The 26,396-nt window shown below is 34.3% G+C and overlaps 1 protein-coding gene across 3 annotated transcripts in view; it reads right to left on the reverse strand.

The window, feature by feature from the left end:
• Window positions 1-1,138: 1,138 nt before the first annotated feature.
• Window positions 1,139-26,396, reverse strand: part of LOC125658137 (uncharacterized) — a 225,385-nt gene continuing 200,127 nt past the window's right edge. For all 3 annotated transcript variants that reach the window (XM_056150532.1, XM_056150530.1, XM_056150531.1), the window contains 6 exons: window positions 17,920-18,589; window positions 17,513-17,554; window positions 14,725-14,847; window positions 8,426-8,635; window positions 6,359-6,640; window positions 1,139-2,438 (listed from right to left, as the gene is read on the reverse strand). In XM_056150532.1, the coding sequence (XP_056006507.1) occupies window positions 1,573-2,438; window positions 6,359-6,640; window positions 8,426-8,635; window positions 14,725-14,847; window positions 17,513-17,554; window positions 17,920-18,523 (2,127 nt within the window). In that variant the 5' untranslated portion in view covers window positions 18,524-18,589 and the 3' untranslated portion in view covers window positions 1,139-1,572. The remainder of the gene's footprint in view (window positions 2,439-6,358; window positions 6,641-8,425; window positions 8,636-14,724; window positions 14,848-17,512; window positions 17,555-17,919; window positions 18,590-26,396) is intronic.

Here is a 26,396-nt window from a genome sequence, read left to right on the forward strand (position 1 = left end):
GTACAGATGCCACGGGGAACAAAGTGAGACTGCGAAGGCGGTACTGAATATCATACTCATACCAGATGCCACTTACAATCCCCACCGGTCCCCGTTTTTACTGTTTGAATCTACACAACAGCATTTGACCCAATAACAGACTGTATTTTGTAAATTAGATCGTAATAATGTCCATTCTGTTTGAAAAATGCTGCTTTTAAATTTCATATAAATCTTATCAAGTTTAAATTTGATTGGGAATTTCATTCGCGCCAAATTCTTGTTTCAGATGGTTTGAAAAATTACAAAATTACTAGTTTGAAGAGTGATGATAACGAACAGTGATCAATCTTATAAATCCCACAAGCAATACAAAATAGATAGTTGGTTAAACACGGACCCTTGGACACACCAAGGCTGGAATTAGGTGCCTAGGAGAAGTAAGCATCACCTGTCGACCGGTCTCAACCACCGTGAACCCTATATCTTAATCAGGTAAACGGAGTTATCCGTAGTTAACATCAGTGTGCCACGAACGGTCTAACAATCGTCTGACAGCATTTGACCTGATGAAAGGTTGTATTGGCAAACTAGATCGTTATAACGACCTTAGAATTTGCGAAATGCTGACTTTATATCAACTTATTTGTCAGTAGCTTGCATCGATTTTAAAAAAATGACCATACGCAGAACAAGCCCATGCGTAAAGAAGCAGTTGAAAGATATCAACTCCATATGCAGGTTATACTGGAATATGCTACATAAATATGGAGAAGCTGAAATCATCCCATTTGTCATGAAGTTGAGTTGTTAGGTGCCATTAATATCTACTTGCAATAAAATATCCAAGTATGAAGCAGAAGTGGACGATTCTGTGGTGTCTTTTATTTCAAGCTCGCAGAGCTATATCGAATGGACATATTAATGAAAGTTATTATTGTTAATGGATAAAACGTTGTCGATATATCTAGATGCCGAATTGAAGACCACAGCAAGAGATTATTTTCTTCTCACGTAAAAGTTTCTGAATAAATTCTGCTTCATATGAATATAAAAACAGGTCTGCTAACAAAGGAGTACAATTCGTGCTCATTGGAATTTCGACAGACCTTTGGAAGACCTGATCACCAAAGACCACGACGATATTGTCAATGAGAAACTTTAGCATATTTTTTATTTCAACTTCAGAATACTTGTGCGTGGAATCAGAGTGGCGTTTAACAAAGTAATTTTTAGGACGACTGATCACTAGATATGAATATTTTGGTTTTCCATTTTTGTTGAAGAAGCAACTGTCTATAATTTCAAAAAGTCTAGTCTTTAATTTATCGTGAGGAATGATCGCGAAAAGTGTTGAACAATCATAGGTTTTCATGTTGTTGATCTGAGAAAAGTTTTGCGATTTCAAGTTGGCTAAAAGTTCTTTAGACTTTTGTAGAATCCATATTTGATTTACACAACTTCTGGGATATGTAGTCGCACAATAAGTTTGAAGTTAACACAAAGTTTGAAGTTAACACAACGTGTTACACGGAGATCTTTCAAATTTAATGTTATCGTAGAAATTGCAACTTCAAAGGCGCCGACTTTGTTCTAGACCCACGCTAAATGAGGGATTTTAGGTGCACGGAGCGCCATGTTATTAGGGTAATACACGTGGCCTGTACCATGGTTGACGTTTGTATCCTTTAGATATTTGTACACATTTATCGAGTTACTAAACTCTTGTCCCAGATAGAGGTTGTGTTCGTCGTCCACACACAGAGCCGTGGGACGATGTACTCCATGTTGTTCTCGTGTCAGAAGTAGAGACAGGAACTGACCGTCCTGATCCAGGATATTGACACTGTGATTATACACATCACACACAAGTACTTGTCCGAGGACGTCAGTACAGATGCCATGGGGAACAAAGTGAGACTGACAACCTGTGTAATCAAATCGATACCCCCCTGATTTATCCACCACTACCACTGCTCCCTTAATCTTGTCGGATGTCCAAATGTCTCCGTTCTTGTTTTCCGTGATGTAGATTGGTGCTGTATAAAGGCTTCGTCCTCTATCGTCCTTCTCAATGACCTGGAGTTTCCGTCCTATATCGTTGTACCTCGTCACTTCATCATAGCTCCCCACCAGTATGTTGCCATTGAAGCGGGAGGAGTGGATACAGTGTGCTTTTGGGGTAATGAAGAGTGTGGTGATAACCCCGTCTGATGATAGTTTATGGACTCCATTGTCATATACAAACAGGAGGTCCAAATCCATTGTGACGGTGTGACTCCCTAAAGGATAGCATCTAACTTTATATTCGTCATTCAATATGTTTCCGGTGGAGTCCACTTTTAGTAGAGTGTCAAAATCACTCACCCACAGTTCTCCTCGCGTTATAAAAGAGATATGTGAAATTTCACTAGCATTATGAATGGTTACACTGTCTATCTGTGAGGCGTCTGAAAGATCTACAAAGATGAAAAGAATTCTTGTAGACTATAATAATTCAATTTCACTTCTTCCACGCAATCTGATAGGCTGAGTACACTGAAAAATAACCTATACCCCGCGGTAGTGTATAATGTAACTTGGTATGGGGACACGCCCCCTTGACAACCGAAGACGGAATTACGTTTTTTTTTTTTTGAAATTCACATTACAACACTGTTCAGTTATAGGTCTTCTATGAAGTACAGAATTAATCATGCACAGAAAAGTATGAGAAATAACGGCACATCAAGTAATTACAAGTTTTGCTGTTTCATTATGAAATATAGTTTTACGGGGGGGGGGGGGGTGCTTGAACCACCATCAAAGCCTAAAATGTGTCGTCATGTCATGTCATATGGATTGCTATCTGTGAATTACTTGCATATTATACTGTGTCGGATTGAATTGGAGACAATGCAGTAAGTTATACTGTAGTATACAACTTTTGATAAATCAAACACTGCAAAATGTTGCATTTTCATTAAGTATTTTGTGTGATGTAGATCTAATTTTTCAAAGTTGATCTTGCACTAGCAAAGATTAGACCTACATCTGTCTTGTGTTATCAAGATTTGTCGTAAACTCCACCTTACATTTTAAAATTTGATAAAGTACATGCTCCGGTTATGCGGAGAAACAAAATAACTACCCTCCAGGTCAATACTTCGCTTCGTCCATATGTTGCTAAGCGAATCCTTGCGCGGTGCAAGTGATTTCTATTCATTAGTCTTTGTCTACATGTTTATAAACTAAGACTTGTATATTGTAGTTTTATCTTCACGGATTATGGATTATCCACCAACACCAAGTTAGACCATATCGTCTAAAATAAGTAAAACTGTGCTTCATTCCTTAAATAAACTATCAAATTGCGAAGCTGAGTTAGTACAAATTGAAGTGTGGAATATATGAAGAGAACAAGAGAACCTTTTGCCACCGACCTTTATATCTTATGAAGACATGAACTAATCAATTGAATACATTATATATTCAGTTGTTTGTCTTATAATTATTAGCACAGTATTTGCAATTTTTAAAAAGTGTTTTAAGGTATTTCCACACTCATGTGACATGGTTTTTCGCAAAATATTTTAATTTAACTTGGTTCCCATTAGAAATGTTTTTAATGATTGTTTTTCAATAAAACATAGTTTTGTTAAAGAATTTTCAAATCTTTAAAATATATTTTCTATACCTAATCAATTATTTCTTCTTTTAAAAATGTGCTAAAGGCAATGTCTCCTTTTATGTTTCTCCATTTACATTTTGTAAGTACTTTCTTTTTCATACCTCCCTGATATAAGAAAAAATATACAAGTCATAGTTATAAATAGGTGAAAAAAAACCCGAAAAGTGATCAATACCATCACTCCTACAAAAAATACAAAATTAAGAGCTGTGCAATCACAGAGGCGGGATCAGGTGTCTAGTAGGAGTAACCATCACCTGTCGACCGGTCACACCAGCAGTGAGCCCTATATCTTGATCAGGTAAACGATGTAATGGCTGTTAGCGGCAAACCAACAACTAAGCTTTATGGAAAATGGGATTACTTCAGCTTCTCAATCATCAACTTCCCATATTTATGCAGCAATATTCCATTACCACCTGTACATGTATATGGTGTTTATGTCTCTCAGCCGATTTGGTACGCAATACCTTGTTCTGCCTATGGTAAGTTTTTATATCGGGACAGGTTACTGACAAATATCTTAATCTTGCAAGGGTTTCAACAATCTTGTTTAAAGTAAGCATTTCTCAAATTCCAAAGTCGTTATAACGATATAATTTACCAATACATCCTTTCATTGGGTCGAATGTTGTCTGACGTGTTTTATATGATTTGTTAAACCGTTGTTTAGAAACTGATGTTGAATATGAATCACGCCGTTTACCTGAATTGGATATAGGGCTGACGGCAGGTCTGACCGGTCAACAGGGAATGTTTACTTCTCCTAGACATCTGATCTCACCTCTGATATGTCCAAGATCAGTTTTTGCCCTATTCTCAATGTTGTATTCTTTATAGAAATTATGTGATTGTTCACTATCCGTTATCTTCACCTTTTCATTGACTTATCACAGAGCTATGTAAGCAATCAAAATAGAAACATAGAATGCCATAATTTGCTCAGTGGAGAGATATAAATCAGTTGAGATATATAAGCACCATATGCAAGTGATAATGGTACATTGGTATATACACATGTGAAGTTGACGATGGAGAAAATGAAGTTATCCCGTTAGTCATAAAGTTGTGTTGATTGCCATTAACATCCATAATCAGTAAATATCAAAGTATGAGACTGATATGCAAGATTCTGTGGTGTCTTTGTTTCGTTCACTGGGATATATCGAATCGACTTATGAATGAAAATGAGCATTGATAATGAATGAAATATCGATATATCTAATTGTGGAGTTGAAGGTCACAGGAAGCTATTGAATAAATTCTACCTGGTAAGAATATACAAACAGGTCAGCAAATAAATAAAGGAGCACAATTCGTGTCCATGGGAATTCAAACAGACTCACCAAAGGCTATGAATATATTGTCAAAGAGGAACTCGAGAGTATTTTCGATATCATTTTCAGAGTGTTTCTGCGTGTAATCAGAGTGGTGTTTAATAAAGTAATGTTTGGATGACTAATCACAAGATATAAAGACATCATTTTCTTTTTCTATTAAAGAAGCAGCTGTTTGTGATTTAAAGAAAGCCCAGTCTTTAATCTATTGCAAGGAATGATCATATAAATTTACGAAAAGTCATACGTTCTAACGTTGTTGATTTGAGAAACGTTTTGTAAATTCAAATTTTCCAAAAGTTCTTAAGAATATTATAGAATCCACATTTGACATACAGTACTTTTTGCATACATTGTGATACAATACGTCTGAAGTTTTGGATCCACAGCTGCTAATATATTCGTGTGGAGCAAAGATAAGAGCTTGCTATAACATTTACTGGATCCAACAATGTATCTCTTTAGGGATTTTCTGACGTTTTAAAATCCAGCATAGGTATGGTAATTCAAATCCATTCGTCCCACTGGTCGGAATATCAAATGTGTTTAAAAGTGAAGCATGAATGTGAAGAGTTTCATGTTTTGAAAGGGAACTTGGAATATAAGTAGAATTACCAATTGTGGAATCAAAACTAAAGTCGCTTAAAATACATGTGTAATAATGAGGCTTACAAAGATAATGTGGTTACAAGCCATATCAGCTGATCTAATTCTTTGATCACTGTTGGTTTACTAAACATAGATAGGACAGATGGTACACACTCTTGTACTGATGTGTCTAATACGATATTTTAGTATTCCTCTTAATCGGCGGGTGTGACCGGTCAACAGGGGATGCTTACTCCACTTAGACACTTGATTCCCCTCTGGTATATCATTTGTTGGCCCAACTTCCCGTTGTATTCCTTATAGGAGTTATGAGATTGATCACTGTTCGTTATCAAACTCTTTATCCAAAGTGAAATTTTGAATTTCTTTTGAGCTATTCGTAGAACATGGGACTAATTGACAGATTTGGTTTGGGTTTTGGTTGGATGTTGTTTAACTTCCTGCTCGAAAAAGTTTTACTGATATGGAGTCGTTAGTCTTTCCGGTGAAGGGATGAATAATTTAGGCTTTTGTTCGACGCTTACGATCTTTGAGCAGCGAAGGATCTTTATCGTGCCACAACTGCTGTGACACGGGGTCGGGAGTTTTGCGGTCTCATCCGAAGCCGAAGGACCGCCCCATTTAGTCACCACACAAGGAGTACTGAGGACCTATTTTAATCCGGATCCCCATGGGGGTTTTGGGAAAATTGGAGGAATAACAGTCCTTGGTGTAATTGTCACAAGTTTCGGTCAAAAGATAATCTACTTGATAATTTACGTACCTGTGAAGATTTTGTGATCTTCGACTTTGAAATAATCGATATGCAGCCTGTATAGTGAGGCCTTAATATCTGGATCCAAGTTAAGGAGCTTTTCGATGTACCTCGTTTTAATGGCAATGCTTAGAATGAAACTATTGGCGGCTTTCACACCATTAATGAAAATCTCATTCGCTTGGCATTCTAGCATCGATGCTACTGTGTCTCTGATATCATTCAGATAATCCCTATCGAAGTCGGCTGTATCACCAACTATATGGAATTCTGCTTGATCATATCCTCTTCCTGAAAAAAAAAAGCAATTCGTTAGGGGAAAATCACCTTTTTTCAATATACGTATTAATTCTCATTTAAAACGTCTACACACGCATATTATTTATATCCAACGGAACAATTTGTGTAGGGTATATATTTTTTACCCGTTCGTTCGTCGTTCCTGCTTTGTCAGGGCAACTCCTCTAACACTGCTTAACAGAATTTCTTGATTGAATATTGTTTAACGTCCTTCTCAAAAATATTTCACTCATATGGAGTCGTTACCACTGCAGGTAAAGGGCTTCAAAATTTATACCTATGCTCGGCGCTTGTGGCCATTGGGCATGAAGGGATCTGTATCGTGCCACACCTGCTGTGACATGGGACCTTGGTTTTTGCAGCCTCATCCGAAGGACCGCCCCATTTAGTCGCCTCTTACGACATGCAAGGGGATACTGAGGACCTATTCTAACTCGGATCCTCACGGGACTAGAATTTCTTGAAAACTTGTAGTTAATAAGGACATAATGGGTACATGTGTATACTTGCAGGAAATTCTGATTGGAGGTATGCCAGTTTGAAATTAGAAGTTTGAACAACATTATATATACCCCTGAAACAGATTGTCAGTGCAACACCGTTGAAACCAATCAACAGCATTTCATGAAACTTTGCAATCAATAAGGACATAATATATAGATGTGCATACATGTACTTGCAGGAAATTCTTATTCATTTTTATCAGGGAATTATACCCCTTTTGAACTTAGAAGTTTGGATGTTGGTCAATTTGTCAAAAAACTTACACTGTCTATTACTGACAATATTTTAAAAGATCAGACTGTTTGTATGCCTTGAACATATTTTGTTGACCTTCTCGACATCTGACCATACATGCACTTGCGTGATTGAAGCATATATGTATTTCACAACAATTTTATAATTCCATTAAATAATACATCAAATATTTTCCGTAAATTTCTTGTATGAAAATATTTTTTCTTGAAAATGAAGGCTTCGCATCCCATAGAGGGTTACGTCAGAGGTCAAATTTATGTAAAAATATGACCAATCATTGCGAAGACGTTTCTTGTCTCAAAGATAATACAAACATGTTTATCGAATGCTGCTTTCTTTAACAACTGCATACACGTAGAATTCTTTATAAACATATAACGAATTTCTATACAATTCGCAATATCAGATTTTTACTGTAATATATTGCAGTTGATATTGGAATATTGCGACTTAAATATGGGAATTAGGGGATAGAGAAGCTGATGTCATCCCTATTCGTAATAAAGTTGAGTTTTTAGGTTGCCATTAACATCTATGTACCATAAAATATCCAAATGTGAAGCAGATATGTAAGACTATGCGTTGTCTTTCATTTCGAGTTCACTAGGATATATCAAATTCACATTTGGACGAAAGTGAGTATTGTTAATATATATAACATTTTCGATATATCTATTTGTAGAGTTAAAGGCCAGAGCAAGATATGTTTTCTCATGTGCAAGGTTTTGAATAAATTCTGCATGACAAGAGTACACAAGATACTCAGCCAATTATGCATCATAACTTGTTCCCATGGGAATTCCAACAGACTATTAGAAGACTTGATCATCAAATATTACGTGAATATTGTCAAGCATAGTTTTGAAATCAACTTTGTAGTAATTTTATTATTCAATGAAAATTATTCCTTCATAACTGCAAAGAAAGATACCCTTTGCCGAGAGCTACCTTTTGGTAGTTTTGCATATTTCACTTTGTTTGACAATTTACATGGATACAATAATAGTACGGTATTACCGACGTGCTTCTCATAGAAACACAAGGCGTTCATTCCTTCTGCATATTCTATGCATTTTTGGTTCAACTCTTTGGAGCCCGTTCTTCTGAACAGATGCTGAAGGTATATGACGTTGCTATTGGATATGAGTTTCTTCTGTAGTAAACAGCATAGCAGATCCTTAACAGATTCTGAACCATCAATCTCACTGGTGTTTAAATCACCTAGATCTAAAATAATATATGTTCAAAAGTCTGAGATATTTGCAATTTACATTCAGAGAACGTGATAATTGTTACACACGGCTGGGTCTACTCTTAGAGACATAAAGTAAATCAAAAACACTTTCCACACTGCACTTTATTCACCATCTGCTCAGTCAACTTCCTTACACACCAAGTACCTCCTTTTACTGAAGAGTCATTAACTAAGATCTAGAGTTAAGAGTTATCTCTCTTGTCATATCAAATCATAGAACATATCAACAATAATTTCCAAAACAAATTACAATGTTCTCGTGTTTAATGGTTGTTGGTTGGCTGTTTTGGTTTATGTCCCGTCGAAAATACTTTACTCATATCGAGAGATCACCACCCCCGTGTGAAGTAGAACAAATTTTGACTAATGCGGGCTGTCATTGGGTAGCGTACTGTCTGGCATGTTTGGTATTGATTGTTGGGCGGTTTTTTTATGCACTGTCTTTGACTACTGATTACTCCGTTTGCCTGTTCATGATGAAAAGGTGAAGATAACGAACAGTGATCAATCTCCTAACTCCCAAAAGAATATAGATTAGAGAGTTGGACAAACGTGGACCCCTGGACACACCAGAGGTGGGATCAGGTGCCTAGGAGGAGTGAACATCCCCTGTTGATGATGTGATCCTATACAAGGTGCACTCTTTAACGTCCTGTTCTGTTCAAATAAAGTTTTGATGAGTACTAGTACCTTGCATTAATCAAATAATCAATATCATTAGGGTTTTACAGCTTTCAACAAAATAATCATTGATACATTGCTGGATCCAACAAATGTTCTACCAAGCCCCTAAATTTGCTTTTCACGAAAATATTAGCTGGTGGGAAGTAGAAACCTCAAACGTATTGTGTCATAACACATGCGAGAAGTGGTGTAAATCAAATGTTGATATTAAAATCGCGTGAGTAAACGACCATCTCCTCATGCTAGCGGAAATAAACAACCCATTTTTATGACAAACATGATGACTTTAGCTTCTCCATGGTCAACTTCCCATATTTCGCCGTTCGTTATCTTCACCTTTCATGTAGCAATATTCCAATATTAACTGCATCATATTTCAACTGATTCGATAAACAAGAACATGTTCTGTATATCATCACTCAGTCTTTTTGAATCGAGATAGGCTACTGATAAATAAGTATATATTACATGAGTTGTAACGTACCTTTTTGGTTTAAAGTAAGCATTTCGTAAATTATGTGATCGTTATAATGATCTACTCTACCAAAACAACCTGGCATTGGTCAAATGCTGTCTGACTGTTTCATACGGATTGTTAGACCGTTTATTTACACCGGATTACTCTTCGTATTTTTAGCTATGGGGCTTGCGGCTGATGTGGCTGGTTGACAGGCGATATTTTCTCCTACTAGGCACCTGATCTCACTTCTGGTATATCAGCAAAATGATAATTGATTATGTAATAGAATATACTGTAGGAAATATGATAACTGACAGTTCAATGCTCTCTTAAACGAAAAGTATTCTGTAAAGCATTATAGAACATAATTTGGTCAGAATGCTCAGAACAACGTGTTATCTTCATTTTGTCTTGCGATCTCTATTAAGGAATTTCGGGGTCAATCCTTAAAACTGGATACTCCAATTACCCCGAAACCTTCGAACAGTTAGCAAAACGATGTAGAACAAAGTAGTAAATAATTCCAAAACAAATTTAACGATATCAACTTTTAGGGACCAATCGAATACGTAAAGGGCCAAATGGTCAATTGTTTGGAAATATATCAAACGTACAAACACAATTGTTAAGAATTAATGAAAGAAAGTTGTTTTAACGCTCTACAAAAGTTGATGCAAAAACAGTGGTCAATATCATACTTTGTACCTAGAATACCAAATTAAGAAGGTGACACGGACCCTGAACACACCAGAGGCGGAATCAGGCGCCAATGATGAACAAGCATCCATTGTTGACCGGTTGAACCTGCCATGAGCCCCACTTTCCGACCAGACAAATGGAACAATCCGGAATAAAAATCAGTGTACAAGGAACTGCCCAACAACCGTCAAGAAACATGTTTTTGTCGGTTGTTGTTCTGTACATTGACATGTCAATATACAGAACGTGCATGCTCTTCATCTCTTAAAACATGTAAAGCATTACAGACCAATAATTGCTCAGAATGTTATTCTAAATAATATCTAAGCTTCAAAATTATTCTGGAGACACTTTTTCCTGAGGGATCAGTTTAGTTGAAACCAACTTGCGCATTTGAATATAACGGAATAATTACGGGTAACTTGCTAAAAATTGTCTCCTGTTGCTATGTCAATGATGTGAGAATAAATTGTACAAATGTAAATACTTGTAGATGCCTCGTGTCACTATTTTCATTTATTTCACAAATCGCAGACTCGCAGCTATTGCCATGGAGATAAATTTATGTTTGGTATTACATAAAAAATATACATGTGAACACGATTGTCGTAAATTATATGAACAAAAAACCGATCAAACATGCAATAAGAGTGAACATATAATATATATTTCGTAAAGATATTATTATGAGGTAAATATAAATAATTAATAATAATCAGTTATTTAGAAAACATATTTTGATATTTGAAAAAAAATCGCTATTTTGACTACGGATTACTCCGTTTATTTAATTAATAGATAGGACTTGAGGCATTTATGATTGGTCCACAGGGCGTGCTTACTTCTCCTAGGCACCTGATCCCACATCTGGTTTATCCAGAAGTCATTGTTTGCCAAACTCTATGTTGTATTCCTTATAGGAGTTATGAGATTGATCACTTTTCGTTATTTTCACCTTTCACCATGTGATTAACCACGGAGCAAATCTTATTATATCGATTTATGAAATTTGGAATGTCTCAATATGACATATTGCTCAGTGAATTGGATTTTTCACGGTTTATAATCCAGATACTTTTAAATTCAAAACCATATATCTGATGTACTATGAAAGTTTCCTCCCATTCGTGCGCACGTGTTCCTTTTTCATTTTGTTTTCCTTATAAAGATCAGTATTTTCTCTTTGAAGTTCCGAATGACAATTCAAAAACAGAAGACTGGGCTGAACGCACGGTGAATGAACTGTGAGCGAATGATGAACGCTTTATGAATGGTGAACGCGAGCTGTTGTTGAACGGTGAACGCAAAACTATGAACAGAGAGCGCAGTTTTAAACGCACAGTGAACGTACGCTGAGCGAACGAAAAAGTGGTAGAACATTTCCCGGACTGTATTGCCTCTTATATATTTTTTTAATCTTCTAAGTAAATGAAAGAGAGCAGAAGTGGGCAACCTCACATACCCCACGCTCCAACATTGCTTGACAATTCCTTATATATTGAATTGTAATGAAATACATTACTGCAAGAACAGGACATACGGTCTCGAAGTTCAATAGGGGCATAACTCCCAGAAAAGTATTGAATCAGTACATTCTGAGAATATGCACATCTACACAATGTGTCCTTATCAACTACAAAGTTTCACGAAATTCGATTGAGCGGTCTCAGAGGAGTTGCGCTGACAAGAACAGGACAGATGAGCTCGAAATTCCAAGTTCAAAAAGGCTAATTCCCAGAACTGTTTTTTGAATAAGAATTTCCTGGGTCTGTACACATCTACACAGTGTGTCCTTATTACCAACAAAGTTTTATGAAATTATCTTGAGCTGTCTCAGAGACGTTGCGCTGACAGAAAAGGGACTAACGGACTGACGGACATTAACATTATACCCTCCACAACTTCGTTGCATGGGGTATAAATACAAAAACGTTTAAATTGATCTTTTACCTTGAAAAATAGGTCAAAGTCTGTCATCAAAATTACGAATATATCGCATTTTAATCCTCTCTTTCCTACACAAGGTACATTTGAAATATGATACGCATAAGTATTGCTTTCCTAAATTATTTCAATGTATTTCATTACGACTATGAACTTTGGCCATTCTTTGAATTACAATGACATGCTATCAAAAAATTTGTTATTTCTACTGTTAGTAAAAAGAAAGTCCCAGAAGCACGAAACCTTCACTGTTGAATTCACATTGTCACAGGAATTTAAATTTTCTCGTTTAAAGACATCATTTCACGATTGTGTCATAACGATCTAATTTACCAATGCAAGCTAGCACCGGATGGAGTGCTGTTTAATGTGTAACATACCCATTGTTATGTCGTTCTTTAAACACTGTTATTGACTACGGATTATCACGATTACCTGATAAAGATGTAGGGCTCGTGGCGGGTGTTACCGGTCGGCAGGGGGTGATTACTCACCCTAGGACCTGGTGTGTCCAGGGATCAGTGGTTTCCTACTCTTGTATCTATACCCTACATATAAATTATGAAGTTGATCACTGTTCGTTACATTCACTTGTGCATTGAAACACTTTTCAGTAAGAGGTTGACTGAAGAGATTCGATTACCTTAAACCGAATTATTGTCCCTGAAAGTCTCCAGTATCTGTAATGTTTTTTTTTCATCGGATCACTTGCATAAGGCTTGTGACCTTTGACGTTTAAAATGAGGTCAAAGTGATCATCAAAATGAGATTTTATTAAACTGTTTTCCAATATTTTCAAATATATTGGATGTTATTTGACTCTATATTGTCATTATCGACACAAGGTACCCCCGTTGTGATGCTTTTCAACTTTGATATATTTGATAAACATTAAGATTTAAACCCTGGGGAAATTGAAAGCTCAAATATTGACATTGTAGTATGCAACTCATGATGTATCATCCAGTGCAGTCAAAAATGGCGAAAAAAATTGAAAGTGGCGAAAATCCCTTTTTGCAATAAATTGTATTTTAAATCCTTTGTCAGTGACACATTATCGCCTGTTTGTTTATGCAGTCAAAATCTGTTTATTCAGTCAACGCGTGCGACCGGAAATCTCGCGCCGCTCCAGTGGTCACAGGCTCAGGTAATTTATGGCTGCAAAAAAGTCGGTGATTATGTAATAAATGAAATTGGCTGTATTATTGCGTATAATGTATATATGAATACATCAATTGTTTGTTTTTGCGACCAAACTCGTTGATTACAAGATTTTGATGTGTTTGATTTTAGTTCGAATATTTCATAAACAATATGGTCGGTCACCATTGATATGGACATAGCAATTTTAATAAATAATTTTCTTTGAAGTTTGGTGCGCAACAGTATAAAAATGCTAATCTCATAAGACTATGCACCCCATTTTATTTTGACACTAAACTTGTAGCTTCTGACCCTAGTCAGTCTAAAATTAAAAAAAAAACATATCTATGTTTGGCTTTACAGTCAACCCCACCTGCTCAAACATCTGATTCTGTCCAAATTGCAAAATCTTCCACACAAAAACGGAAATTTAATAGGGAATGGTTGAGATACGACTCTAAATTGGGCTTGATGTTTTGTGACGTCTGTATTTCGGCCAATGTACACAATGTTTTCACTGAGGGGTGGAGCATCATGAAGTTTATATGATTTATTATCTGAATTTTGATTTCCATATTAATAGAATTTAACAAAAAAATCAACTTCTTATTATTTCAGAAAGAAGTGTTTAGGTATGGTAGCTGGATATGATTAAGTAATGTAACTGATTCAAAATGCTAAAATAAGTGTAATGAATAAAATAATATATAATATGATGGAAATAATTGTAAAGCATGTGATTATTTGTGCCGCGCCGCTCCCCGAAAAAGTGGCGAAAGGGAATTCTGGTCCCGTGGGAGCACTGGTACATGTATCATCACATTCATAATGTAGCGAATCTATGGCCAAAGTGTTCATTTAGTGGCACAGAAATAGAACTCTGCTCGTATATATATTAGTCGATTCAGCGGCTGCCCTTTAGCCAAAATGATCGACATGTTCGAGAATCGATCTTTCGGATGAGACCTTAAAACCGCTCCTCGTGTTGACACGTTCAACAGCCCTCTCTACTTCAGACCAGAGTGATGACACTTCACCTGGTGAAGTTTTGAATATTTTCGAAGGAATGTAAGAAAAAGACAAGCAAATGATAAATAAACAAGAAAACAAAGCAAAACTAAGAAACACTACTTGTCAATTCCGTTTTGAGTTTGGCAAGCAGTCCTCGTTGTTTCTCTATATTGGACATAAGAAGTGCATGTCTTACAGTGGATCCCTGCTCACGATAAAACTTTCTCTGTAGATCTTCAGAACCTGCAATAAAACCATGTAAATACATTACAGAGTATTTATAGTAAAATGTTTTACAAAGACGTTAACGGCAGACTAGTAACTCAATGACTAGCGGGATGATTTCAGTTTCTCCATCATCAACTTCCTTTGATGCAGCAATATTACATTATCACCTATATGCACATGTGTATATAGTGTCTATTTCTCCTATGCATCCCTTGGGGATCCCGTTTGAACTAGGGCCTCAGTACCCCTTGCTTGTCGTAAGATGCAACTAAATGGGGCGGTCCGTCGGATGAGACGGCAAAATCAGAGGTCCTGTATCACAGCAGGTGTGGCACGATAAAGAAAGCGCCGAGCATAGGCTTAAATTTTGCAGACTTTCATCGGCAATTATGACGTTTCCATACATTTATGAGTGAAAAATTCTTAAGCAAGACGTTAAAGCAATACAAGCTGTAACTGAAGTATTTTTTCAACTATCCAATTATTCACCAAATAACACCTACCGGTATAACTAATATAATCCCCAAGATCTGAAGAAAAATTCTGCAAAATAAACAAGGGAATATTGTTTGAGAGCACACCTACAATGAGCGTTTCGTATAAACCGCCATTGTGTCGTATACACGGACATGGTAACGATGATTGCCGAACACAATCGAGTTGCTGAAACCGAGGCCATATACAAAGACGGAAACTGACGTGAGTAACTACACGTGTCGTTTGTCTTAAATTATTACGTTGTTTCATGAATGACTAGAAATACTATGTAAGTGTAAAAGCTAAAAATTACGGAAATGTGCCACTCAAATGCAATTTTGATTGTGAATTTGGCATGTTAAACTGTTTACAAATCTAACACGTGCTCAGTGCCTCTCTTTCGCTTTTTCCGAACTGGTGATCTCCAAGGTCAATGCACATCGGAGGTTACGAGCAGGAATTACCTGACAGGATGACAATGATTCATGAATTAACATTTCCTGCTAATTTGACGGGTTTATTGTTTCAGATTCACTCTGATTTTATCAAGTTATATTATTCAATCACATATATGTTGACTTTTAATTTTGTTCTTTTATTTTTTAATTTATTTACCGTCAGTTACATCTTGTATTGCTTTAAACAATCTTTTGTGTAATGCATTTAACCTTGATTGACAACAGTGCCTTATGGAAGATTTTAGACACTCTATATGTATAACTAGAACTATGTTTGAAATAAAGTTTAGTATGTATCTAAATATTTATATACCTTTCATAAAGATGATGCAATACATGTGTGTTTTGAATGTATAGCGGTATGTTTTAGAAGATAATTCTATTTTAGCCTAAATTGATTGTCAATTGTGTGTCTATAATGGTACCTTCACACTCACGGAATTTTCTTACGGATCCTTACGTATTCCACAAATCCGTAAAAGTACACGGATTGTTACGATTTAGACACTTTAAAGAGCTATTTAAGAACGTTATAAAAGTATTTATGGGCCATTTACGGTTTATTACGAGTTCTTGCGTTGCATTTACGGCACGCATTTTCGATTTGTTCCGAGTGAACACGGATAAATACGAGCAATTTACGATATTTTACGAGCTTTTAGGGATTGTTACGAGTATATTATGGAAAATTACGATTTAGCTTAGCTTTTACGTGTAAATCACGACCTATTAACGTGTTGATAACGTGCTGTTACGAATAGTTAGGAATTAGTTACAATTGTTTACGTTTTTGACTCTAAAGTGTTCGCAATTGGCTTTGTATCATCATTCGACAACTGACCTTACTTGTAAAAGCATGTATGTATATTGTATGTAAGATGTGTAACTTCTTTGATGTCAGATTTTGCGTCTTTTATACCTTTCCCGAATCGTAAAGTTTAATTATTTACTCGTAAAGTAATCGTGTCTATACGTAAAGTGCTGAACAATCCGTAGAGCGATTGTAACCCGACGTGAATGAAATCGTAAATATCACTTAGGCATTCGTAATAATCCGTAAACAACTCGTAAACTATCGGTAACATATCGTAAAAACTTCAAAAATTCGTAAAACAAAAACTTTTTGCGAGTGTTTTACGGATTCTTACGAGCAGTTTACGTGTTCTTGCGACCAGTTTACGATACTTACAGATTGTTACAAGTTATTTACGGGTTATTTACGGAAAATGAAATCTGTGGACAATCGTGATTTTTTTTTTGACATGTCAAAGAATTTGCCCCTACTTTCACGGATCCTTACGAGTGTGTGCGAGTTGTGACGGGTTGTTAACGGATACCGACGAGTGATTTACGAATACCTGCGATTGACTACGAGTCGGAGATCCGTAAGGACTCGTAAGAAAAATCCATGAGTGTGAAGATGGTATTAGCACTCAGCAAGCATTCTATTTTTGGATCATATCTGGGTACTAGCTATTGAACAGCTGATTGGTGGCAAGTGAATATTCTTGTGTGTGTTTCATACCGATCATTAGGCCGTTCTTATATATATATAGATATATTTAGAGGTTCGTGGTTGCCCATCTCTCTATTTCATATTCCATATTATTAAGTGTTTTGAGATTGATCACTGTTCGTCATCTTCACCTTTTCATGAAAATTATAGAGGGTATGTCTCTACAAAATTTCGAAATATTACAACATATACACACGTGATAATTGTGTCCATCAAAGAATATCGTTACCTTTACATCTTAGACATGACAGGCATCCACGCATTTTTGGAACTGAAATTGAAAGATTATTTTTCTAATGAGAAATAACAGGAAACTGACATAAAATATTACCTTTAGATCAAATAAATGTTTTTTCTCTGTAACGTTTTTAAAAACGTTTGGAGCAGTACGTCATAATAATAATTAATTTCAACTTAACTAATACAATTGTTATTTCTCATTAGAAAACACTTGCCAATATCTATAAAAATGTGATATATGAGTGAACTCAGACGTACGTGTCATTAATAGTACAATTTTAAAACTTGCATTTCAACTATGTACTACCTTGTTGTCAACACTTCTTAAGAATGTGGGAAAATTTCTTAATTTAGTACGTTACCAATGGAACATACAAACAATAAAATATCACTAACCTTTCTTTTCCTTATTCATTACTGTCAACAATGTTTCAAGTTCTATTTTAAGTTTTTCCATATCATCAATATCAAACTGAAATTTCAGTGCATCGTCAAGTTGTTTCTTATAGTTCACACGCAATCCCTGTGCCGTCATAAACATTTGGATTCGCCCTATTGCAATTTTTAAATTTTGCGATTGTGTTCTGAAAGTTGAATCTGGAATAGAAGAAGAACGCAAATGGGCAAAGGACTCATTCCTAAAGATCCTGAGACGCTCGATGTCGTCACCAATTTCTGTATGCTGTTGGGAAGGCACTATTCCCCATCCTTGTGTAGGCTTTAAATCCTTAAAACCTAAAGCGCCGAATGTACGTATCAGCCGATAAAGCAAGGAAACGTCAAACGTGTCGTAGTCAGGGTTAGGGGTTTTCGTACATAGCTCCAACTGATGTCGATTCAATACACCATTGGTATTAGTCTTTATTATCATACAGTACATATCCCTTGGCTTTATATGAAGGTTTAAAATGTCTTTTAATATTAACTTTATCACATCCAAGCAAACTATTCCTGCACGTGTAAAGTTCATTTGCTCTGAAGACAATAGTTTTGACGCCATTGTAACCTTCTAAAATTCAATCTACGGTCTGAACTGATATGAATATGAATGCGTCACATTCCATTGCTGAAAGGAAAATCATAAATTAAAAAAAAAGAAAACTGTATACGCTAAGTTACAAAACAGAATTATATTTAACGTGACTGAACACAACGGGCTGAAATAAATTCTAATGTCATATCTATGCATTATTTTTAGATGAGAAATAAAACCAAAACTGTGCGATAAATTTCAAAACATAAATGCTGCTTACATAATATCAAATTAATGTAGATCGTCTCCAAGAAAAATAATTGGATACAATTGCAAAATTAGGAAAGTTGACACGTCAATCTTAAGATTTCTAAGCACCTAACTGCATCTCTAATATTTCGAGGAATTCATGTTTACCCAGCTCTTAATTTTGCACTACTTATAAGAGTTATGAGATTGATCAGTGTTAGTTACCTTCACCTTTTCATTATTAAGTATAACTATTGCGGTTTAATTAACGTCCGAAATCCAAGAGGTCGCTAAATAAAGACATTTTGGGGCGTAGATTTCACATTGATAATCAATGTAAAACAGTGCGACATTTAACTCTGGACACGACAAAAGTCCGGAGTTTCGCCAACCCTTTTATTAAGGATACAAATAAACCCTTTACAAAAAAAGATGGGATTTTATGTCCACAAGACATGCACCAACATTTACACTTGTAACTATTGTAGTTTTTAAGATATTTCACCTGAAATCAAAAAATCCCATGGGATTTTGGAGGGATTTTTAATCCCACTTGGGGGATTTTCACTCCTACCAAAAATCCCATGGGAGAAAAAATATAATTTCTCCCATAGGATTTTAACTCCCATATTTAAATTCAAAATGGGATACAATGTCCCATAGGAGGAAATGTCCCATAATGAACATGAAATGGCAGTGAATATCCTATTTGAGCATGAATGGGAATAAATATCCCAAATAAAACACAGGATGGGGACTTTTATCCCATGAATATAGTAATAAAGCAGAAAATTGTATCTTAAAGAGTGTTGTTTGTCATGATTCTTAAGAATGTACTTGCAAGCTAAGGAATGACATTAACTTTATATCTAGTAATTACATTCCTAAATTATGTAGACCTATACATGTGTTAATGGATAAATGTCTAAACAACATGAGAAATTAAATTATATTAGAGCTCTGCATTACTAAACTCTTTCCCATGCAATTTCAATTGTATACATATAACCCTATCACAAAAATATTAGAATAAAATTGAACGGTATTAAATTATGCAGTTAGAACACTAACTTATTTACATGCAGCTGTTCACATTCTCTATTTACAACCCTTTACAGGTCGTCAGGTGTGAATATTCACAGGAACCGGTATTTTTGTCTGTAATAATAATAGTAGGCCCTATGGTACCATCCCCAATGAAAAAAATAACCCAAAAGGAATGGCACCATTTCTTACTCAAAACTTCGCTTCAAAATAATTCGAAAATTCTGCTTTTATCGTCCCCACCCCAATTGTCATTCTGATTCAGTAATCCCAGTGCTTTTATTAGGGGTGTGTGGTATATACCCCTACTCTTATCATTATGTACAGGCTAAATTACCGGTTCCTCTGATATGTTGTGGAATTTTGGAATAGCCTAGCTTACAGACTGTACAATTTGTTTACAATATGTTAAAATTAGTGTTAATTAAGTGCTTACGGTGAAATCTGCTACTGCTAGATGATGCTAAGTTGTTTCGTGAACCGAATCAGACATCTCCAACAAGATTCTCGAAGATTTAACAACACAAGAATCATTTTACAAAATGCATGCTTCGGTCCGTCATTCTCCCTCTGACAATCACATTCATTCTGAAGTCAAAGTACTTTCTCCTATACCTGAAGCGTCAAAAAGACTTTGACAGGTAAATACGAATAAACGGTTAACAGACATCTCGACCCTAAGAAAGTTCAGTCCTGGATGTTCTAGTCCAAAAAGAAGTGTGATCCAATCTTATGCATTCATTTATTAAATTTCCGGTTGAGCAACACCCAAATCCTCTAGAGACATTGTTTACAGTTATATGACATTACCTAAATGTGTGACACAATATTAATCCACCCCTGCTCAAAGGGGCATAAGCACCGAGCATAGACCTAAATGTTGCAGCCCTTCACTGGCAATGGTGACGTCTCCATACAAGTGAAAAATTCTCAAACAGGACGTTTACGTTTTTTTTTGTTTGTTTTTTTTTTTAATTTTGTTCTCATTTTTTTAAATGTTAAACATGAAAAGTATAACTGAATCTGTGTTCACAGCCAAAATTTTAACCTTCTGGATGCAGGAATAAAAGCAATATTTTAGCCTTCATTCTGTGTTATGTAAACAAAGACTGGAGTCTTTTTATGTTTACATTTAAGGTGGCTCACTACACCGGGAAATAGTTTCTCAAATCAGTACAAATAGATTTAATATTTTAAAAAAGATCTGATGATATACAATAAGTGTGTATGCCAAAAACAGCAAAAAATGCAAATTTGGATAAAAACATGATTTTCAAAAATACTTTCCCAAAACATTTAAATCGCCATCTTGTAACATAGTGTCATAAAGCTTTAGTGTAGTGAGTACCTTAACAAACCAGTGAAATGTTTAATTTTGTAATTGAATTTTCAAAGCATCTTTACTTTTGCACATGCAATTTTACAAAGATTATTCAATAAAGGGTAAAAAAAAAAAACACTTAAAATACTTGTTTTTGATCCACTGTAGATTTTAGGAAAATATTAGATTCCTGGGTCAGAGAAATCTAGACATCATTAAATGATAATGAAGTATTGTATAAAAAAAATTAAAAAAAAAAAAAAATTCAAGACTCTGCAATATGTTTGCAACTAGGAGAAATGGTCACAAGCTATTTTACACCCGCATCCCTCTTGGATCAAACCACTATAACTTTTAGGATAACAATAAATCCTCTCCCAACAATGTGCACATCTGCAAATGGCAATGAAGCATTGTACAAAGTTTCCAGTTTATCAGATAATCCATACAGGAGGAGAAGCATTTTAATGCACAATTTAAGACTTTGTGATAGACAGACTTACAGATATGGACAGAAAATACAAAAACCATATAATTATATGAAATGATTTTGCATGTAAAAAGTACATGAAGTGCACAATTATGATTTAAATGTAATTATCATTTTTATTAGGAATTTAGATGTCTCTTCTTTTTGCAAACAATTACACATCTATATATGAAGATGACATATATAGTGAGCATATAAAACACTCCTACCAAAAATGTAAACAAATATGTGCAATGCAAGTTTGAAAAATATGTATGTCTTAAAAAGTGATTGACTAGATATCAGGAAGCAAGCAAGCTCACTCCATGTTACTGTGCTACAACTAACTGAAATTCACTACATTATCCAAAATCCACCCAAAAAGAACCAAAACCTACCAACACTAAATACCAATATATATCCATGTGAGGTCAAGGTTTCAGGAGTGAAACAATGTGTTTTTTAAACTTTAAAATCATTATATTTTACTTTTGTAGGATATTCATAATGTTGAAATTGATTTAAAGCAATCAATTTTCAATTGGAGATACAAGGTACATGTATGCACATAAATGTACCACCCTGAATCTCATATCATACCTTATTATAGCTGGCAAAATTATGAAATGAAATTTAATGTCACCACAGAATTTATAATTTCCGTTTCTTTCTCTCAATTCACATGGAGACCTCCTTTTTTAGAGTCTTATTTTCTTTTACTTGAATGTTCTAAATTGAAATCTAAGGAATAATAATCTTGGAAGAAAAATCTACATGAAAATATTTTCTACTTTGAGAAACAAAATGACAAACATAACTGTTTTAAATGTAAGTAAGAAATAGAAAAATAATTCAATTTAATGCACTTACATATGTAATTGAAAGAAAATTCCTTTGAGTACATGATTTTAGAATGAAAATAAGATTGATTAATATTCAATAAAGTATTTCAATTTCTTCAAAACTTCGATCTTCAGATGATTTTCCATCCATTGACACCCCAAATGTATGATCACACACATTTAGCAGGAACATATGTTCCTCAAATCTCCTTCACATAACACTTGACTACTTTTGAAATGCAATTTAAGTCTTTTTAGAAATTAACAAAGATGAGTGTACAGATTCATACCCTAGCTGTTGATGATTGCTAAAACTGATCACTACTCAAAACTCTGAAACAAATCTTTATGGATTTTTTTGTATTTCACACACACACGCACACATACACGTACATGCATACACACATCAAAAATATCAACAAGACACTGACCTTAACTAAATACCTGAGTTATTTAGTTAAAAGTATTACTAACCTCAATATGAATGAAATCTATATAATACAGTAACTTTTCTTGCTCTAGGCATGCATTTATATGCTAAATTCTAATATTCAGTAGAAGTATAATACATGTATAAGGTGTAATTCATTCCCCCAAAAGCGTCTATACTGATGAAACATTTTACAATTATAAACTTGATATACACTTTTAACACTATTTGGATCTGACCTTGAATCAGAACCCTGGAGTTGCAAGTGTCACAATTTTTGTACATCTTTCTGTTTTTCTTGACAATGCATCCATCATTTATAATATTCTAGTGTCAACAAAATTAAAGAAGGATTCTTTTAAATCATAAAGACATGTAATTACTATGACCATTTTTGGTTCCATCTACTTTAAAGCTAGTATCAAAACCTTTAGATTCTAACATGTATATATAAACTGTGTTTTTAATTATCAAATACCAAAAAAAAAACCACCCAAAAAAACAACCAACTTTTAGCCATTAGTGTTTTATTTTGATAATTTAATTTACAGATACATGTATAAGTTAATTGTCATAATGTCATTTAATTCTATTTTATTGTTGCATTCCTCTTCTTGCCCTTGTAAAGCACAATCTCATTAAAATAAGATCTTTGATCCGCTCCGTTATTGTTATAAATAAGATCTTTGATCCTCTCCATAACAATAACGGAGCGGATCAAAGATCTTATTGAAACGACATAACAATAACGGAGCGGATCAAAGATCTTATTTTAATCAGATTGTGTAAAGCACCTTAGAGTAATAAACTGTTTTATATAAGGCTGCATGTATATAAATTTTATTATTATTATCACTGATAGAGGTCATGAAATTTACAATTACCTGTTCCTTCTTTACCTAAAAGTATCAATAGCATTAAGGAAGATGTTATCTAAATTTAAATGTTTTACACATAAACACTATATATCAAGTTTGGTTCCTCCTGGAGTCAGAATTTCTACCCTAGGAATCATGATATTTTCAAGCTTGATGTTTTGTTTACTGTCACAACAGAAGCTGACCACTAGCAATAGGTCACATGAGAGAATCAATTGACCTAAAAATCTATTAATTAACATGATTGAAATGTTTTAATCTTTATATCCATGATAAGATATTCTTTATATATTTTATATTGAATTCAATTGGTACTTTGACCTCTTTATTTTCAAAATAATTGGAATTATGTCTATATACACACATGTGAGAGTTGGCCTCCATGTGTCCAATGAAGAAATTATGAATAATGGAATGACAAATTAATGATTGTCTAATGCTTACAGGGATGGATCCAGGAATTTTTGAGAGAGGGGAATTTTACCATTAATTTTGGTTATCAAGGGAGGGGGGTCCACCCTCAAAATGTGTTATTTTTACTTTATTTTAGCAAAATTTCCTGAACCAGCACCCCCTCTGGATCCACCACTAGGTTATCATTTACTCCTTCATTCTTGATTACAAACCTAAGGACAATAAATTGTAATTTCACATTTTTTTTAATTTGACAATATTTCATTATCACACAACAGCAAAATTATGAAAGCATATACATGTACGTACAATAATAGCAAATTGATTGTTCTGACATATCATTTGATATACATATATATTCATAAGAAAATTTGAACTATCATGCATATTATAGATTATCAGTCATCAAGTTTTTTGTTGTGTTTTTTTTTTTCAAAGTAATTTCACATTTTGAATCTTGCTTATTAATTGATATGTTGATATGGAATCAAATGACATGCATGCACGCAGAAGCTATGTGAAAAATGTCAGATCTTGTGTAGCAATTTGTAAACCCAATGATTACAAAGCCTATTAGTATTCTATATCAGTAAAAGAAAATCCTATTTTAATTCATATTTTGCAATAGATATGATAAAAGGAATAAGCATTTAATAATAATTATCAAAATCTATAGTATAAAATTGAAAAACAATCTCATAAAAATATAACATATATTTTACACATGCATTTTTGTAAACTTTACAAAAGGAACAGATTTCCCCCCTGAATTTATATAAAAATCAGTATTATGTCCTGTGACATTTTGTTATTATGCTTTAATAAACTTCTAATATTGACTTTGTCCTTGCATGGTCATTTTGTCCATTTTTTTTTTATATCTGTACCCAGGTTTTGTCTGGTGAATTTTACCCCAACTAATCCCTTTGTGTATAATACACATGGGATGTTCTTTACAGCTCAGCAAGCCCCTGACTTTGTTTCTCATTGTTCCTTATCTACAATTACTGGGTGAATGACTTTGTGAGGTTGTAATTTGCCATCTAATACTTTTATAAGCATTTCATATCATGATCAACATATCATGCTATTTCAGTCAATATTATAAATAATTCATTTGATACATAATATGTAATATTGTAGGCTTATATGGTGATATTTGGAAAATAATGGCAAAGCAATTCTCAGCATGAACATTGAAAATTATGTTGCAATATACATCACCCAATACAAAGACAAAGGATACATTTTAATTTTTACGTTTAAATTCATATGAAATATTGTGAAATTCATAATCATGTGAATGCAATAGCTGCAGAACTGTAGCTCTCTGAGAAAATATTAATTGGTACAGATCTGTCCCAATATTTTCTCAGAGAGCTACAATTTTGCAGTTAGTGAATGTGGTTAACTTATACTACCATTAAGATATGTAATCTCTTTCTAATATTTGTTTAATTTGTACCTTTTTCATATTGTACAACAAAGTATAATTTAATGCACATTAATCCTCGGATTATAATGATTTTTTAAAATTATTTTTTTTAGGCTTAATTTTTTTTAAATTTATTTGTACAAATAGAAATTAAGTGCATCATAATATATACTTTTAAAGGTAAGATGTACAATTGATATATAATCACTCATACCAACCATTCATACTCCACTCAAACATTTCAAAACTATGGATTATAAATTTTGATTAGTGCAAAATTTGTTAATTTCTATAAGGTCATCTCAAATCTTTTAAAATCATTTTAGTGACTTTTTGGGGGAAAACACCTGAAACACTTTTAAAGCCAATTTAAATGGTCCAGGTCAAGCATATTTTGCTTTTAGGCCAAATCTTTGTAAGATCATTTGTGCACTTTGACAATTATTTCTAAATATTCGGGCTAGTATAATGAAGAAGTATGGATGTTTCAATTTTCATTAACATTTAATACCAAAACCATATCTCCTTTGCTTGACCAAAAAAGCCCCCCCCCCCTTCCACACACACACAGTGAGGTCTAGATCCGCCACTGTTTAATCTGTGATTTTGGGGCGAAGTTGGATCAATTTCATTTTATAAACAAGTCCAGTGGTACGATGGATTTTTCATTTTCAAGACAAATTAATAGAAATATAAATTGTTAGCCAGTAAAAAGAAGTAATGATTTAAATCAGATACTTGGAACAGTGTTGATGTTAACAGGGACCTATATACTAGTTAGTATATAGGTCCCTGATGTTAACTTATGAAATTCTTAT

This window comes from Ostrea edulis, chromosome 9 (assembly GCF_947568905.1).
Source record: "Ostrea edulis chromosome 9, xbOstEdul1.1, whole genome shotgun sequence".
NCBI lineage: Eukaryota > Metazoa > Mollusca > Bivalvia > Ostreida > Ostreidae > Ostrea > Ostrea edulis.